General features: G+C 38.4%; 1 protein-coding gene across 3 annotated transcripts in view; it reads left to right on the forward strand.

The window, feature by feature from the left end:
• RASEF (RAS and EF-hand domain containing) overlaps positions 1–17,953 on the forward strand; it is a 74,612-nt gene that overhangs the window by 13,364 nt on the left and 43,295 nt on the right. For all 3 annotated transcript variants that reach the window (XM_079112304.1, XM_079112303.1, XM_079112302.1), the window contains exons 2-3: positions 11,265–11,411; positions 16,600–16,690. In XM_079112304.1, the coding sequence (XP_078968430.1) occupies positions 11,265–11,411; positions 16,600–16,690 (238 nt within the window). The remainder of the gene's footprint in view (positions 1–11,264; positions 11,412–16,599; positions 16,691–17,953) is intronic.

A 17,953-nucleotide genomic window follows, 5' to 3' on the forward strand; every position in this document is an offset into this window, starting at 1 on the left:
AAAGCAATAGAGTGGACAGGTGATGGGAACTGGGGGTGTCTCAAAGTGTCTCTCTTGCAGAAGATACAGCTCAGCCACCACTGAGTGATTCCAGGGGCCCCTCTAAAGATCCCAGCTGTTGAAATGTCAAATTAGAGATGTCAACAGCATTTTATTTCAAAGGGCAAATGTGTTCAAAAAATTTATAAGAACATCTCTACAACTAAATTTGCTTTGGATTCCATGTTCTGGGCCTACTTTTGCATCTTTTTATAAAACAGACTGAATAACTGTTACCGATTTATCTTTGTGTTTGTAGTGATGTAGATAGATAGAAATCAGTGTTCTTAAAGAGAAAAGCAGGTGATAAATTTTTTGACATCTTTCCAGATAGTAACTACTTTAACAGTATCGTGTATACAAATAGTTATAGGCTATAAATTTAATCAACTCGGATGGGAGGCCTATCAATAGATTTTTCTTTCAAGAGGAGAGTTCCAAATCATAATTATTGAGTTTCACAAGTAAATTTATATATTTGTGCTCATCATTTAATCTCTTTAGTTCCTCAGTGTCTTTCTGGTTTCAGGCATAGTTTTCAATTAATTCTAATCTGCTAAGAGCTTCAAAAGATGAAGGTAGTTTTCATAACTCTTGTTATTGAGTGATTTGATTAGTTTTTCAACTGATTTTTGAGCAAAATGTAATGAAAGCCTGGAGAACTGGTTTATGAAAAACACAAGACCTATAGGATGACTAGCTGAGTAGTTCTTTAAGGTGTAAACATTTCCAAAACCCAAATGATGATAGACCACAAAGATGGAAGAAAGTGACTCTTATAAAATGTTTAGTTTTTGTTATGGTTTGAATATTGAGGTGTCCCCATAAAAGCACATGAGTGAGGCAATGCAGGAATGTTCAGAATTGAAATGATTAGATTCTGAGAGCTGTAATCTTATCAGTGGATTATTTCAGTTCATGGATTAATAATTTGAATGGACTACTGGATGGTAACTACAGGCAGGTGGGTGTGGCTGGAGCAAGTAGGTCATGGGTGTATGCCCTTGGGGATTTTATTTTGTCACTGGCTCTTCACTTTCTGTTTCTTGGCTTCCATGAACTGAGTAGCTTTCCCCTGCCATGTCCTTCCACCATGATATTCTGCCTCATCTTGTGCCCGAGCAATGGAGCCCACTGACCATGGACTATTCCTCTGAAACCATAGCCCCAAATAAACTTTTCCTGCTCAAAGTTGTTCTTTTCAGGTATTTTGCTCACAGTGATGAAAAATGGACTAACATAGTTTAGATACTGTTATTGTGTGTACAAATATATTTAAAAATTTGACAGAGCTTTAATTTTATTTGGCAGAAATTTGTTTGAATGTAGTTGTATGTATCACTGTTCTTCACAGACTTTTTAAAAAATTAATTCTTATGTTAATTATACATACATAGGGGCATCATGTGATAATTTAGTATATAGATATTTTACATCTCTTTCAACATTAAACTTTAAAAAAATTTTAACACATAATAATTGTACATATTTATGGGATAGAGTATGATGTTTCAATACATGTTTATAATATGCATTGATTAAGTCAGGATAACTAACATCTCCTACTTTGTGTTTGGAGTCTTCAAATTCCTCTCTTCTAGCTATACATAAAATACATGTAGGATTTTGTGAGCTCTAACCACCCTATTTGCTGTAGAACATTGGAACTTGTTACTTAGATCTAGTTGTGTTAGGGTTCCTGTTATCCAACCTCCCCCAACCCTCCCTCCTGCACACCTTTTCCAACCTATGTGTGATGCTGTATTATTCACAGTAGCAGGGAATCCTAGATGCCTGTAAGTGGCTGACTGGATAAAGAAAATGTGGTGTAGAATAATATTATTCATCTATAAAAAGAACCAAATCCTGACATTTGAAAAATGAATAGAACTAGAGGATATTATGTTAAGTGAACTAAGTCAGATACAGAAAGACAAATATTGCATGTCTTCTCACAGATTTCTCAATTCAGTAAAAATATAATATGAGCCATAATGCTTTATTATTTTATTTTTCTTTGAATTTACTATAACATTTATAATAAGGTTGCATGTTATACCTTTGACAGAATGAACCTGTGAATGCTTTACTTTGATTCTATGCAGTGGATGGGAAAAACCAACTAGTATTATAATTAACCCAGCTGATTCTTTTTGAAGCATCTCGTTCCACTGATGTAAAACTAAGCTTATTTACTTCTGGGAAGTTTTGTCTGTTAATGGAAACAACATAAATAACTATCACCTTACTCTTTGCATTTGTGCAAAAAATTGGGGATAAAAAAGGCACAGAATTAATTTAGAATAACAGTCCCTTTGCCTAAGGGACAAGGCATGCTTCAGGGGTGGTGTGTAAATGAACCTTTTGTAGTAGCATAAGTCAAACTGCAGACTTTTAAACAGTTTTCTGGAAGACTTAGTTGCTGTTGTTTCCTCGGGAAATATATGTCTCTGGTTTTCCTGTGGTTAATGTCTATCACTGTGGTACAGCATCATGGAAGATAAATACTGACCAGCAATTTTTTTGAATAAAATTAAATTTTTTTAGAATGGTTTTGGATTTAAAGAAAAATTGGAAAGATAGTACAAAGTTCCCATATAACTTGTACCTACCTTCCCTTATTATTTGCATCTTGCTTTGGTGCAGTGGATTTGTTACAATTAATGAAATAATATTAATATGGTACTATTAACCAAAATCCATAGATATTCTGATTTCCTTAATTTTCCTGTTCTCTCCAACTCAGCTGGGTGCAATCAGGAGTAATAACAGATCATAGCAGTGACTAACACCTTTTGATTACCTATAGCAGGGCAGGTGCTGTACCCAGCGTACTTTAGGAGGGGTCTATCCTCAAAACAACCCTAAGAGGTAGGGTTCTGTTCTTAGACCTATTCTAAGGTTGAGAACACTGAAGCACAAAGAGGTTAAGAGTTTTGTCCTGGGTCATGAAACTAGGATTTGGTGGAGGAAGCATTTGAATCTGACCAGGCCATCGTGCTCATCCTGTACCATTTATTCATAACTTCAGAAGCCTTCAGATCTTTTGAAACTGTGCCTTCTCTAAACCTGCAGCACAGAGTCTCTTGCTATTTCTCTTTTCCTGCCTCCATTGGCAAACTAGATGCCTGTGATTTTAAATAGAAAGCAATTTGCAATCTGAATTGCTCCTAGCCTTTGAGTGAATCTAGTTAACTCATCTTCCAGAAACTTTTCATTTTAAAACTTTTTGGGGATTGTTACTCAGATAAAATACCAAGTAATACATTTTTGAGGGTGATACAAATGTGGAAAGAGTTTCACCTGCAGGAGATATATTTGGGCAGGGGGTCCTGGATGAAGCCTTGGTGGTTTATCACTTGGACTAGATTCTCCTCTGATCAAGCAACAGTAGAACAGAAGCCAGGAAAGTCCAGGCCATTGTAGCAACTTGTCCTTCCAGAACTGCTGAGTGAGTAGACCAAGTGGAGGAGACCATTATGTGTTTTCTGTAGAATGAAGAACCAGATAATCATTCTGCAACTGAGTTATTAAAGGAAAAGAGCTATTGCAAGAAGACAGATGGGAACCCTTTCTTGGCATAGGGGTCTGGGCTTGGTGTCTGAGTGGACAGAGGCACATTTCTGTATAGAAAGCAAGATTGAATCTGCAGAAAGAGAGTTAATGTTATCCTGCTCTAGCAACTGGCTGGAAACTTATTTTACGGCTAATTGGAGTTTATTCCAGTAGTAAGTGTACTATATAATCAAAGCACATTTTAAATGAGTAATTTGTATGGAGGGAAAAGGATAAATCTTTGCACTTACTGACTGACAGTGTGGTTTATTCAGGGGATCTAGGAGTCATTATTCTTAACCTCAAAGCAAGAAGTAATTATACTATCAGATTTTAATTGTCTGTAATTTTACCTATTTTGTAGTACAGTAGAAGCTGGCGAAAACTCCTGAATTCCCACATCTCTGGATTAAGTAATAATGGCTTTAGATTTAGCTCTATCTCTACAGATTTGTTTCAGAATCCTTTCTTTAATTCTCTGCATCACAAAGCTGTGTGAAGATGAAGTAGTTAAGGTGCAAACTTGATCATGTCATCTCTTAAGTTTTTCATTTCTTCCCATCCTCTCAGAATAACCCCACTCCCTGTTTTTTAAAATTTATTCTTTTTAGATATACATAACAATAGAGTGTATTTTGACATATTATACATGCATGGAGTATGACTTATTCTAATTAGGATCCCACACTTGTGGTTGTACATGATGTGGAGTTTCACTGGTTGTGTATTCATATATGAGCATAAGAAAGTTGTGTCTGCTTCATTCTGCTGTCTTTCCTATTCCTATGACCCCTCCCTTCCCTTAATTTCCCTTTGTCTAATCCATGAACTTCTATTCCCCATCCCCCTTATTGTGTGTTAGCATCCACATGTCAGAGAGAACATTTGGCCTTTGGTTTTCTGGAATTGGTTTATTTCACTAGTGCTTACAGTCCCTGTACACTCCTTTAGTTCAGGCTAAGGTCTGCAAACCCATCTGATGTAGAACTCACTTTGCCTGAGGTTACAGCTGCCTGTGGTTGTCAGTGCCTAGACTAGGCCACACCCATCCCACTCTCTTCCTGCTTTCTACCTTGGTTGGTTTCTACACATACTCCAGGTCATTCCCAGTCACTTGGTCATCTATTTTGTGCTATCAGAGCATCGTAATCTTCACAGAACTTTTCCATCATGTATGAGCTTTATGTTGGAAGGAACTCAGGCTGATTATAGCATTTTATTTCTAGGTCTTCACATGATGCCCCTTGAATGGCATGAATATTCTCATTCCTGTGCTCAGATGTTAGAATCAAAGCATTAATTCTCTTGTGCCATTCCTTAGTTTAGAATGATGAAGGCATTGGCATTTAATACTGTTCACTTTTGCTCATAAAACCTGCTTTGGGTCTGTATAACAGGTAGCTTGACTAAATAGTTTAGCTCTCTATTTTAATGCTTAAGCAGCAAGACTTAGCATCTGAGGGCCAGTTTTTTCCTAGCAACTCTTGTGGGTCATTGTGTTCCTTAGTGTGGAGTGGTATTGTCTGCCTTTGACTGTTTCTCAGAAATGTCCTGAGACCAGAAATGTCCAGGCATTCTAAATACTAGCCCCATTGCATTGTAGATACATAAACATAAATATATATGAACTCTATGTGAAATTTTAATCTTATAAAAAATCTGTGAAGGTTTTTACATATCTTAAGTTCACTTTTTTTCCTTCAAGTGCATCTGATTTCCCTTTCAGCCTCAGTGATAATGTTTGCAAATGCTTATTTCTCAAGGATTGTTTTAAAATTTTTTAAGTTGTGTATTTTTCATTAGTATTTAGCCCTTACTGCTGTATTTTTTATAAATCATCTTGTAATTTATCGAACAAGAAGAGTAACAGGTTCAGATTTTAAGCATCTAAAACTGACAGGTAATTCAGGGTGGATTGTTTTTCTAGATTTCATTTAATATCTTCAGGAATAATTTAGGGGTTTTTTTGGTGTTAGAGGCTCCTTAGCTCAGAAGTAGAATCTGTCTTGATGCATTTAACTTGACCTTTAATCCTTACCTAGTGTTTGTCAAGCCCACCTACAGCAGGTCTCCATGGTGTCTGTGAGTCCAAGTGTAATTGCCTTAGATGAGGCTTAATGTTCATGAATGGAAAGTGTGTTCAAGCCTTGTCACTACCTGGCATCCTTCTCGGGACTCACATGCACCAAACTGGGTCAGATCCAGAAGGAAACAGAGTTGTGTGTACAGCCATTGTGTGGCTTCTGCTTATTTAATCTTTGACCTCAGGAGCAAAGATGCCATGAGAGGCCAGTCACTACTACACTGTCCAACGAAAGATGATCTTGACACCAAGCAGTGCTGCCAAGACTGTTGTGTCAAAGAATCCATAGGTGTTTAGCTGCCTGTGCAGGGCACAGCATTAAAGTACCACACACAGTGTTTTCCCCAAATAACTTGAAGTAAACCAAATTATATCTCATCTTCATCTCAGTTATGTTTCCATTATTTCAAGGAGTTCATTTGTAATGTGCATAGGCCTTTAAGCAATAACATAAGTCCTCCTTAAAAGTATTTTTAAAAAACTTGATATATGACATTTTATTAAATGGGAGTATGTACTTGGGACTCTAGAAAACCAATTTGTCCTTGCTTTGGGCATGAGGAGCTACTTCATCCTTAGAGAGCCAAACTCTGAAGCTAGATGGACTGAGTTGGAATACTAGCTCTGCTCTCTCTGCCTCAGTTAGACACTGGTGAAAACTTAATGGGGTTACCCTGAGACATAAGTGAATAATACATGTGAATGTTTAAATCAGTGCTTATACTGCATATATAAAGTGCTCAGTAAATGTCTTTTTCAGAATATAAATGCTTCTGACTCTCTTGTGCCCTCTAAAAGAGAGTGGATGGTGGTGGTAAAGATTTACCTTGATCATAAAAGTTTTATAACTTGGTTAATATGAAGCTATCAAGTAAGCAGATCAGGAAGTATATTCTGTTGAAAGAGGATGGTAAAATACTCAAAAAGGAAACCATCAAGCCAACTGTAAGCTAAGCTGACTAGAACAAAGAACCTCTGAGTCTTAGTGAGTTCATATACTAAAAACTTCTTTTTCTTTTATGTGTAGAAGAGATTAATGTGGTTAGGCAGGACTGTATGGTTTCTTTCTGCATGGTGACTCAGGGATCGAAGCATGGTACATTGTGTGACCTTCCCATATTGGAGTTCCTCAATATGAGTGAAGGTAAGGATGAGGAAGAAAGAGGGTAAGAGGAAGGAAGAGTAGAATGAGAGAGAAGAGAGAGAAAGAGAGGGAGAGACAGAGAGAGAGAGAGAGAGAGAGAGAGAGAGAGAGAGAGAGGGAGAGGGAGAGGGAGAGGGAGAGGGAGAGGGAGAGGGAGAGAGAGAGAGAGGGAGAGGGAGAGGGAGAGGGAGAGGGAGAGAGAGAGAGAGAGAGAGAGAGAGAGAGAGAGAGAGAGAGAGAAGAAAAGAGAAGACAAGAGAGAAGAGAGAGAAAGAGACGGACACTGTACTTCCTCTGCTGCCCTGTTCCCTAGAAATGGCCCACCAGGGGTTTTGAGAAATCAAGTTTCCCTGAATTCTGTGCAACAAGAAGCAGAATAGATGAGGATCAAGCAATTCTGACACCAACAGTTAGCCATACAACATATCTTCTACTACTGAAAGACATTTTTTCTAAATAATGTATTTATATACTTCATTGTAAACTCTTCTTGAAAATCTGTAATGCTAAGACCAGCAGATGACCCAAGAGAATTTATGAGTCATTATGTTCCATTTTAATTTTTGAAATTTGCATAAAATAAGGGAATCTACTGAGATACCTACTTCTGAACATTTCATTGTTGTTCAGTTAGCCAGAAAACAAGAACTCCAGGGGACAGTTTCTTAGTGGCTGTCCCTGGCAGTTGGCTTCCTATTATAGAGAAAGTTTTTAGGATTTTTATCCTACCCTTCTTCAGTAAATGACAAAGACAAAGAAGTCAGTGATCCTCTTGTGCCTTGAGGTTACATGGGACAACTGGTCTCAGAAGTTGAGATTTTTTTTACCTGTTCTCTAATATATATGGGTCGCTCTTGGAACCAGTATTTGTCCTTAGCTCTGATGGGAGAGGAAATGGTAGCTTTCTGTTTTAAATCCCTAAATGAAGTGACTTACTCCTCCAAGTTTATTAATACTATTTAACTTGAGCAGTTCTTTTGAATCATAATTAGCCTCTGCACAAAGTTGGTAGACCCTGCGACTTTATAGTCACATGGGTACTTGGGGCCATGCTTAAGGTTCAGAGTTAATACGTACATTGTGTTTCATAGTTCTTTGGATTAATTTTGAATTCCACTTTTCTTCTGCTAAAGTTGAGATGTTTAGCACATTTAGGAAACAATAGGTCATAGTTGATTGTGTGGTCTCCAGCATGAGACTGAGTTTGAATCCCACCTCTGCTTCTTAATCACTGTATGACCTTGGACACTGTGGCCTACCTAGGCACAGTGGTAACCAACACCATTAGACTGGGGGGATTAAACAACAGAAATATATTTTCTCATGATTCTGGATATTGGAAGTCCGAAATCAAGGTGTCAACAGGATAGGTTACCTTTATGGCCTCTTTCCTTGGCTTATAGGTGTTACCTTCCTCTGCATCTTCATGTGGTTTTCTTCTTATGTATGTCTATGTCCGAAATTTCTCTTTTTATAAGGTCACTAATAAGAATAGATCAGAACACACCTAAATTACCTCATTTTAATTTACTTACTTCTTTAAAGACCCTGTCTCCAAATACAATTGCATTCTGCGATATTGAGGGTTAGGACTTCAACATACGAATTTTGGGGGTAGGGGACCCACCTCAGATCATAACTGGCCACTTACCTGCCTAAGCTTTAAAATGGGTTAATAAAAGTTCTTCACAGAGTGTGCATTTAGAGAACATGCATACAAGTTGCTTAGTACAACACCTGAAATATGGTGAGCACTTGCTAAATAGTACTGTAATCATAATTTTTATTTTATATAACTGTCATCTCTTCCAGGGGGGAGATGGCTCTATGCATATCTTTTTAATTGCCGAAGCCTGAGATTATCATTGTCTTTCTTGTGCCCACATAGAATCTGAACAGACTACTTTCAACAGAGAAACAGGGCAAATGTCCAGGGAACATGGATTGAGTGTATAGGTATGAATCTGTGTTCCAAATTTCTGAATGGTCTTCTGTGGATGTCACTTTGGGTCATTGGGCTGTGGAAAGTTCTCAGGCATCCTGGTTCCTGTAGTGGCCTATTTCATGGCTCCACCAGATCAAGAGAAGCAATTTCTTCATGTCAGGAGCAGGGAACAGAAAACTTTTTGTCTTGTCAGGGGGGGGTAACATAAAAGTGGTAGATTACAAAGCATAAGAATTACCCAAGCACTGGAGGTGATTTTTAAGTAATACAATATGGGAAAGCATTTAGCTTTCCTGTGATTATTCACCATCCCTAACTTTTCTAGTCTTGATAAAAATTTATAGAGTTCTTTCATAGTAATATTATAAGTCAGTTATTTCAGGCTCAAGGAATTGCCTGCATCTTAAATCCCTGGCATTTCTTCTTTCAACTGGTGTAAATGTTCTTTGCTATTAAAAAAAAAAAAAAAAAAAAAAGTGGTGCTATTGTCATGTCATGATTGCAACTAGCAGAGCTGTCCATTAGTGTTGGAAGAAGGAAGGTCAGATTGCATGTCCTCTGACATACGTTGACCAAGAAGGTAAATATGCAACCCATCAATTGAGAAAAGCTTTGGCTGTTGTGGTGTGTTGGTTATGCTTTTGTTGCTGTGGCCAAAATACCTGACCAGAACAACTTAGGGGAGGAAAATTTTATTCTGAGCTCATGATTTCAGAGGTTCAGTCCAAGGTTGGCTGAATCTATTGCTCTGGGCCACAGGTAAGTCAGAACATCAGGATGGAAAAGCGTAGTGGAGGAAAACTGCTTTACCTCATGGTAGCCAGGAAGGTGAGAGAGGGAGAGAGGCCCCACCTGCCTAGAATTACCACCCAGTAGTTCAAAGTATTATATATTCAAATATTAACTCAAATAATATATTCAAATTATTGATCAAATGGATTAATTCACTGATAAGATTGTAGCTGACATGCATTAACATGGGAGCTTTTGGAGGATATCATAGCCAAACCATAACAGGTGAGGACTAGTGTGATTATTAAACCATGGTGTCCGCTGATAGTAGCTGATTATGCAGGCTTTATTAACTAGGAATATGGGCACATGCATCATAGATCATGCTCAGTTCCATTTAGGGCATCGACTCCCAAGCTGAGGCAAGAGAACCACTGGTTTCACCAACCAGTTCCTTTATCTTCTTTGAGGTCAGCAACTGAATCTTGTCAGTTTTTCTTTTGAAATACTGTTGAAATTTTTTCTTGTAATAAAAAGGTATTTTATGAGACATATGAGCATTGTCACTGTGATACAATAGGAGATAGGTACTTGGTTTTTGTCTCAGGTTCCTGGCGCACGGTTCTAAAAACCCATCGGTAACTAAAGTGATGAGTATCTTTGTCCTGTAATGAGATGACTGCCGACTCCAGGCCCCTATATAGCTTCAGGAAGGAGCTGGTTACTCAGAAGATACCAGGCATGATCAGAGCGTTGGAAGTTTTAGCTCCATCACTGATGAGCAAGGAGAAAGGGGCTGAAGATTGAGTTAATCACCAGGTTGCCAGTGACAACCTGTTGTGCTTACGCAGAGCAGCCTCCGTTAGAAGCCCTAACCAGAGGATAGTTAAAGCTTCTGGGCTGCTGAACACATGGAGCTGCTGACTGAGAGGGCATGGATGCTCTGCACCTTCCCCTGGTTCCTTCCCTCTACATCCCTTCTCTTTCTGAGTGTGTACTTTATAATAAACCAGTAAATGTAAGTGAAGAGTTTTCTTGAGTTCTGGGAGTGTTTTTAGCAAATTCTTGAATACAACTAAGAGGTCATGGGAACTGACTGGTTAGAAGTACAGGTGGCCACCTGGGGCTTGAGAATGACATCCGATGTGGGCAGTCTTGTGGGTCTGACCCTTAACTGTGAGATTGTGCCAACTCCAGGTAGTGTTAGAATTGAATGGTATTGTCGGACACCCAGTTAGCAGCTGCAAAATTAGAGAATTGATTGGTGTGAGGGAAAAAAACTATACATTTGCTGTCCAAAGCATTGTGAGTAAAAATAGTGCAAATAAACATGCAAATAAGATTATTCATGAAATAACATTTTACTGACCATAAAATAATAGATATATTCACTCTTGTGACTGCAAAAATTAAAACATGTCTTATTAGGGATTAATGAAATATGGAATTAGGTAATTGGTTTGATGTTATCTGACTTTTCTGTAAATTCGTTTACCTTTCTATTTAAAAACAAAAACAAAAACTCAGCGGTGACAGTAAACAAATACCCTTCCTTAGGATTTCTCTCCTCTGCATTTCTAATGCCCTCCCATCCCTCCATCTTGTAATATGGAGAAAAACACAGGACATCTCACTGCTGTCTTCCTTTAATCCTATTGCTGCTTTTTCTTTTCTTTTCTTTCTTTAGTTATATTTTTCTTTCCTAAAAGTATTCTGCAGATTTGCCTCTTGCCCTTTTAATTGGTTCATTTTAATTGTTTTGACAGAAAAGAGCAAGTTAGCACCCTGTATCAAAACATCAACCTTGTGGAGCCAAGACTAATTCAGCCTTATGAACACGTGATCAAGAACTTCATCCGCGAGATCAAACTTCAAAGCACAGAAATGGAAAACCTGGCTGTCGCTGTGAAGAGGTATGAAGTCCGTTCTTTCTAAGTGGCGCTAAGGGTCCTCTAACTTGCTCTCTGGGCTGGGTAGCAAATGAACTGAACTGATATAGTTCATAAACTAAGCCCACACAGGGCAAGTTGAGTCAGGCAGTAATTTATTGGGTCAACCATCAAATCTATCAGTAGGTCAATTGTGATCCTATTATATCAACTGTTCTGGACCAGTGATTCCATATGGAGCAATTTGGAGATTTATCTTATCTTATCCAACCCCTTGAAGCTTATAGAAAATTTCATCCTAATAGGTAGGCCAGACTCCATTTGAAGCCTGACCTTATTACAGATGTAAGACCTCATGGGAAAGTTACCTAATCTGCCCAAGTCTCAGTTCCTGCATTTGCAAAATGAGGATGAAAAATATTCACAGCCTCAGGTTGTTGAGACTCAGTAGGTGATATCGTGATCAGAGCCCCTCACAGTGGGCCTACCACATGTGGGTGCTCAGCAATGCTGCTTTTCCTCTCTCTAGCCCTCCTCACTTAGCTCACTTCCTGAACTGAAAGCTGAAGCAGTGTTTGAACTCATATAGAGTTGTTGTAAGCCATGTCTTTCTTACATAGGATATCTTGTTAATTTTAGTAGCAATTCACTGCAAAAGGAGAACTTATGTGGCAATCCAAACATCAGTCTCTTTGCTCCCCAGTTCCTAGGTGTCCTGTCTCACAGCATCCTGCTCCCCTCTGCCTAGAACTTGTAAGAACAGCCCCTTTGATGGCATGCTGCCCTGCCTGAACTGGGGCAGGTGAAGCTACAGGCCCTCAGCATAATGCTGAAACTATCTGGTTGAGCTTTTGGAGTAACTGGAGGGAATTACAAGATAGGAGAGAAATTGTTTTAAAATTATGATGCTAAATAGAACTGTTTGTATAGTCCTAGAGTCAAGCAAAAGTTGAACTCTTCACAGGGGGTTTCTTAGGAACGTTTTCACAATCTCCCTGGTGCTGATCTTTGCCCTCAGGTTTGAATTCTAGGGGGCTTTCAAGAAGGTGATCCTCAAAACTCCAAATTCTGTACTGCATCCCAGAGTTTGAACCAGAGCCCAAGTTGGCCTCCTTTGAGGCATGACAGGCAGATACATTGATTCTTGAGAGTGTCCACTGTCTGTTAAACACTCACAGTCATATGCATAGGTGTGCATTGCAGGCCCACACAAAGATGTGTGTCACACACATGCATCCATGCACCCTCTAAAGATGTACCATGTAAACTGAAAAGAGAAGAGAAAAAGAATGGCTTGCTGTATCTAGAAAGAACAGTTGGAAAAAAATGATCATAACAAAGGGAGAAAAGGCATGTGACCTTGTTGTTTACAATCCAGATTTGGTTTTTAAAAAGTAGTGATGGACATGATTATTTCGATAGATGCAGAAATAGCATTCAATAAGATACAGCATCCCTTCATGCTCAAAACACTATAAAAAATAGGGATAGTGGGAACATTCCTTAACATTAGCCATCTACGCTAAGCCCATGGCCAATATCATTCTAAATGGTGAAAAACTGAAAGCATTCCCCCTAAAAACTGGAACAAGGCAGGGATGCACTCTTTCACCACTTCTATTCAACATTGTCCTTGAAACTCTAGCCAGAACAATTAGACAAACCAAAGAAATCAAAAGGATATGAATAGGAAAAGAAGAACTCAAACCATCCCTGTTTGCTGATGACATGATTATATATTTAGAGGAACCCGGAAATTCCACCAGAAAACTTTTAGAACTCATGAGTGAATTCAGTAAAGTAGCAGGTTACAAGATCAATGCTTATAAGCCCAATGCATTTTTATACATAAGTGATGAATCTTCAGAAAGAGAAGTTAGGAAAACTACCCCATTCACAATAGCCTTGAAAAGAGTAAAATACTTGGGAATCAATCTCACAAAAGAGGTGAAAGACCTCTACAATGAGAACTATAGAACACTAAAGAAAGAAATTAAAGAACACCTTGAACACTAAAGAAAGAAATTAAAGAACACCTTAGAAGATGGAAAGATCTCCCATGTTCTTGGATTGGCAGAATTAATATTGTCAAAATGGCCATACTAACAAAAGTGGTATACAGATTCAATGCAATTCCAATTAAAATCCCAATGATGTACCTTACAGAAATAGAGCAAGAAATCATGAAATTCATCTGGAAGAATAAGAAACCCAGAATAGCTAAAGCAATCCTTAGCAGGAAGAATGAAACAGGGGTATCACAATATCAGAACTTCAACTGTACTACAAAGCAATAGTAACAAAAACGGCATGGTATTTGCACCAAAATAGACAGGTAGATCAATGGTACAGAATAGAGGACACGGACACAAACCCAAATAAATACAATATTCTCATACTCGACAAATGGGCCAAAAATATGCAATGGAGAAAAGACAGCCTCTTCAACAAATGGTGCTGGGAGAACTGGAAATTCATATGCAACAGAAGGAAATTAAACCCTATTTCTCACCCTGCACGAAACTCAACTCAAAATGGATCAAGGACCTCGGAATCAGACCAGAGACCCTGCATCTTATAGAAGAAAAAGTAGGTCCAAACCTTCAACTTGTTGGCTTAGGATCAGACTTCCTTAACAGGACTCCCATAGCACAAGAAATAAAAGCAAGAATCAATAACTGGGATAGATTCAAACTAAAAAGCTTTCTCTCAGCAAAGGAAACTATCAGCAATATGAAGAAGAGCCTACAGAGTGGGAAAAAATCTTTGCCACTCATACTTCAGATAGAGCGCTAATTTCCAGAATCTATAAAGAACTCAAAAAACTCTACGCTAAGAATACAAATAATCCAATCAACAGATGGGCTAAAGAAATGAACAGACACTTCACAGAAGAGGATGTACAAGCAATCAACAGATATATGAAAAAATGTTCAGCATCTCTAGTAATAAGAGAAATGCAAATCAAAACCACCCTAAGATTCCATCTCACCCCAATTAGAATGGCGATTATCAAGAACACAAGCAACAATAGTTGTTGGAGAGGGTGTGGGGAAAATGGTACACTCATACATTGCTGGTGGGGTTGCAAATTAGTGCAGCCACTCTGGAAAGCAATATGGAGATTCCTCAGAAAGCTTGGAATGGAACTACCATTTGACCCAGCTACCCCACTCCTCAGCCTATACCCAAAGGACTTAAAATCAGCATACTACAGAGATACAGCCACATCAATGTTCATAGCTGCTTAATTCACAATAGCCAGATTGTGGAACCAACCTAGATGTCCTTCAATTGATGAATGGATAAAGAAACTGTGAGATATATATATATATATATATATATATATATATATATACACACACACACACAATGGAATATTACTCAGCCATAAAGAATGATAAAATTATGGCATTTGCAGGCAAATGGGTGAAATTGGAGAATATCATGCTAAGTGAGATAAGCCAATCTCAAAAACCCAAAGGAGGAATGATCTCACTGATAAGCGGATGATGACACATAATGGGGGGTAGGAGGGGGGCAAGAATGGAGGAAGGAGGGACTGTATAGAGGGAAAAGAGGGGTGGGAGGGGTGGGGGGAAGGGAAAAAATAACAGAATGAATCAAACAACATTACCCTATGTAAATTTATGATTACACAAATGGTATGCCTTTTCTCCATGTACAGAGAAACAACATGTATCCCATTTGTTTACAATTAAAAAAAATGGGCAAAGGACTTGAATGCAATTCCTGCAAACATTGCATACAAATGACACATGAAAGATGCACATGAAAGGTGCACATGAAAGATGCTAAATATCACTATTTATTAAAGAACTGTACATGAAAACAAAAACAACAACAACAAAAAAGGAGGCTTGAGCCTTCCCTTTGCTGTTCTCCCGTGTGACCACATGATCTACCCCTCCAGCCTGGGTTGTTGCCCTCTGCCATGAGATGGAGAAGCCAGGGGCACCCTCTGGAGAGCAAACATTGAACTATTTGGACTTTTAGCCTCCCAAAGTGTGAACTAAATAAGCCTATTTTCTTTATAAATTATCCAGTCCTGGGTATTTCATTATGTTAACAGAAAACATACTAATACAACAGCTCTGGGAAATTAAAAAAAAAAGTAGTGATGGAGATGCCTTAGTTCTAGACTTCAAGTAGCAGGTATTTATAAATAGAACTAGTTAGCTTTCCAAAGTTGGTTAACACAACCCTGGGCAAACTGAGGAAGAAAACAGGAGCAGAAAATGATAATGTTACTGAGAATTTTACTTTGGATCCCCTCCCCACTCGTTTGTAGTTTTATGTAGAAGTTAAATTAATACACAAATTGTGCTGTGAGAGAAAAAAATAAATCAATAAACAGGATGGTATAGCAAAAGCTCATTAAACTCAAAGATGGGAGATCTCATGTAAGTCCTGTCCTCTGTCCATTATTAGTAACATACCATTGGTCCAAGGGAATCGACTCTTTAAACCTCATGATGGCTGCTTTCCAGTCACTGGTAATCTAGTTGGGTATGGAAGGTACCCATGCATGTGAAAAGTAGATAGTTGGACATGTAGTTCAGAGAGAACAAAAGAAAATGTAAGTTTTTTTAAATCTGAAATCTCAACCATCTTAAAGTGACAGGCATCTCTATACTAGACAATTTCTAGTAAATAAAATAATCCTGGAATGCCTCTCATTGAACTTTTTTCGATTTATAACTTTGGCAAATCAGTATCTTCTTTCTCCATGGAGATATGATTTATTAATTGCATTAATAAAAGAAACAAAAATTTTCTACATGGTAATCTTATGTTTCATATAATAAAAATTGAAAATTATAACCATTTTTTTTACCATAGAGTTTTTTTTTTTTTTTGGTCCAGGTTATAACTCAGTCACAGGAAAAGAAAGAATTTTAAGAATGTATTGAGACTCTCTTGGTAGTTTGGTGTTTTTACCACAGTCTATAACTTACTATCATGTAACCAGATATATCTCATTTATTTAATATCTAGTCATTTTTTACTTGAATGGTCACATTGTCAATCTTATTTTATTACATGGAATGAATAGGGAATATAATTTAGAATGGGGTGTCTCTCTTCCTCTGTAAAATAACAGTGCTTGGAATGGATGAGCTCTGGAAGGTTCTTTTCATTGTCTGGCCCAAGTGTGCAATGAAACATTGTGTCTTCGTTTGAATTTCAGAGCCCAGGACAAGGCAGCCATGCAGTTGAGTGAATTGGAAGAGGAAATGGACCAGAGAATTCAGGCTGCAGAGCATAAGACCCGGAAAGATGTGAGTTTATGAGATGGGACATTGAATCAGCAGATCTTTATGGAGCACTTTGTGGGTGGTGCCTTGGGACACTCCTCTCAGCCTCAGGGTGTGGGCACAGAAGGTCCAGGTTCCCAGGAGGCTCCCAGCAAGGGGATTTTTACTGGTGGTGGCACACACAGCATCGTTTCTCTATCCTGCAGTGAGAGCGCATGTGGCTAGCAAGTTGCTACAGGCATGTGGTCTTTGAAGCCTCAGTACACCAATCCAGGAACTTATTGTGAGCTGAGCAGCTTTGGCACTGGGAAGAAACCTACCGGTCAGCCTGTCCCAGCAGCCACTTCACACCATTCTAGTCATGGTCCCTCTGGAATGTCATGTCCCAGCTCACTGAAGATTTCCCCTAACTTTTCCAGTCACCATGGCTCCCTGCAGCTGCCCAGGGTCTTGGTCCAGTGGCATTGCTGCTTAGAGCTCTGCTTTTACTCCAGCTGTTTTCTTAGCTTTGGCCATCGTTACCCCATTCCTTCCCACTTTCCCAAAATGCAAAGCTCAGATAAAGTCTCACCTTCTTGATGCCCTGCCCTAGTTCTCCGACCACATTCATCTTTTCCTGACCTTGATAACTATTGTATGTAGAGGGTCTGTTGCATTGTTTCAGGTTTTTAAAAAATATTATAACAGCTTCATTGAGATTTAATTGGCATGCAAAAAAATGCACAGAATATGTAAAGTGTAGAATATGTAAAGTTTGGACAGGAAGCCATCTTCACATGAAACATCTGTGATGTTCTCTTTCGTGCTCCGTACTTAAAAACCTTCCTTCCCCTCCTTCTTTGTCCCTTCTTGCCAGGAAACTACCCTTCTATTTTCTGTCACCATAGATTAGTTTGAACTTTTAAGAATTGTATATAAATGGAATCTTGCAGTATGTACTCTTTCTTGTCTGACTTCTGCTCAGGGTAATTATTTTATAATCCTTAGATATTATATTTCATGGCCATGTATCTATATTCTTTTTATATCTGGGTGGTGTTCCATTTCATATCTGGTTGGTATTCCATTTTGTGGTAGTATCCAGTTTCTCTATCCACTCATCTACTGAAAGATACTTATTTCCAGGTTTTGGCTATTGCAAATTAAGGTGCTCTGGATATTCATATACAAGAACTTATGTAATCTTATGCTTTGATTTCTCTTGCTTAAGGTCCTAGAACGGAATAGTTTGATCATCTGTGTATGTGTACGCTTATTTTTGTAAGACACTGACGAACTGATTCCCAT

The sequence above is a fragment of the Sciurus vulgaris genome, assembly GCF_902686455.1.
Source record: "Sciurus vulgaris genome assembly, chromosome: 15".
NCBI lineage: Eukaryota > Metazoa > Chordata > Mammalia > Rodentia > Sciuridae > Sciurus > Sciurus vulgaris.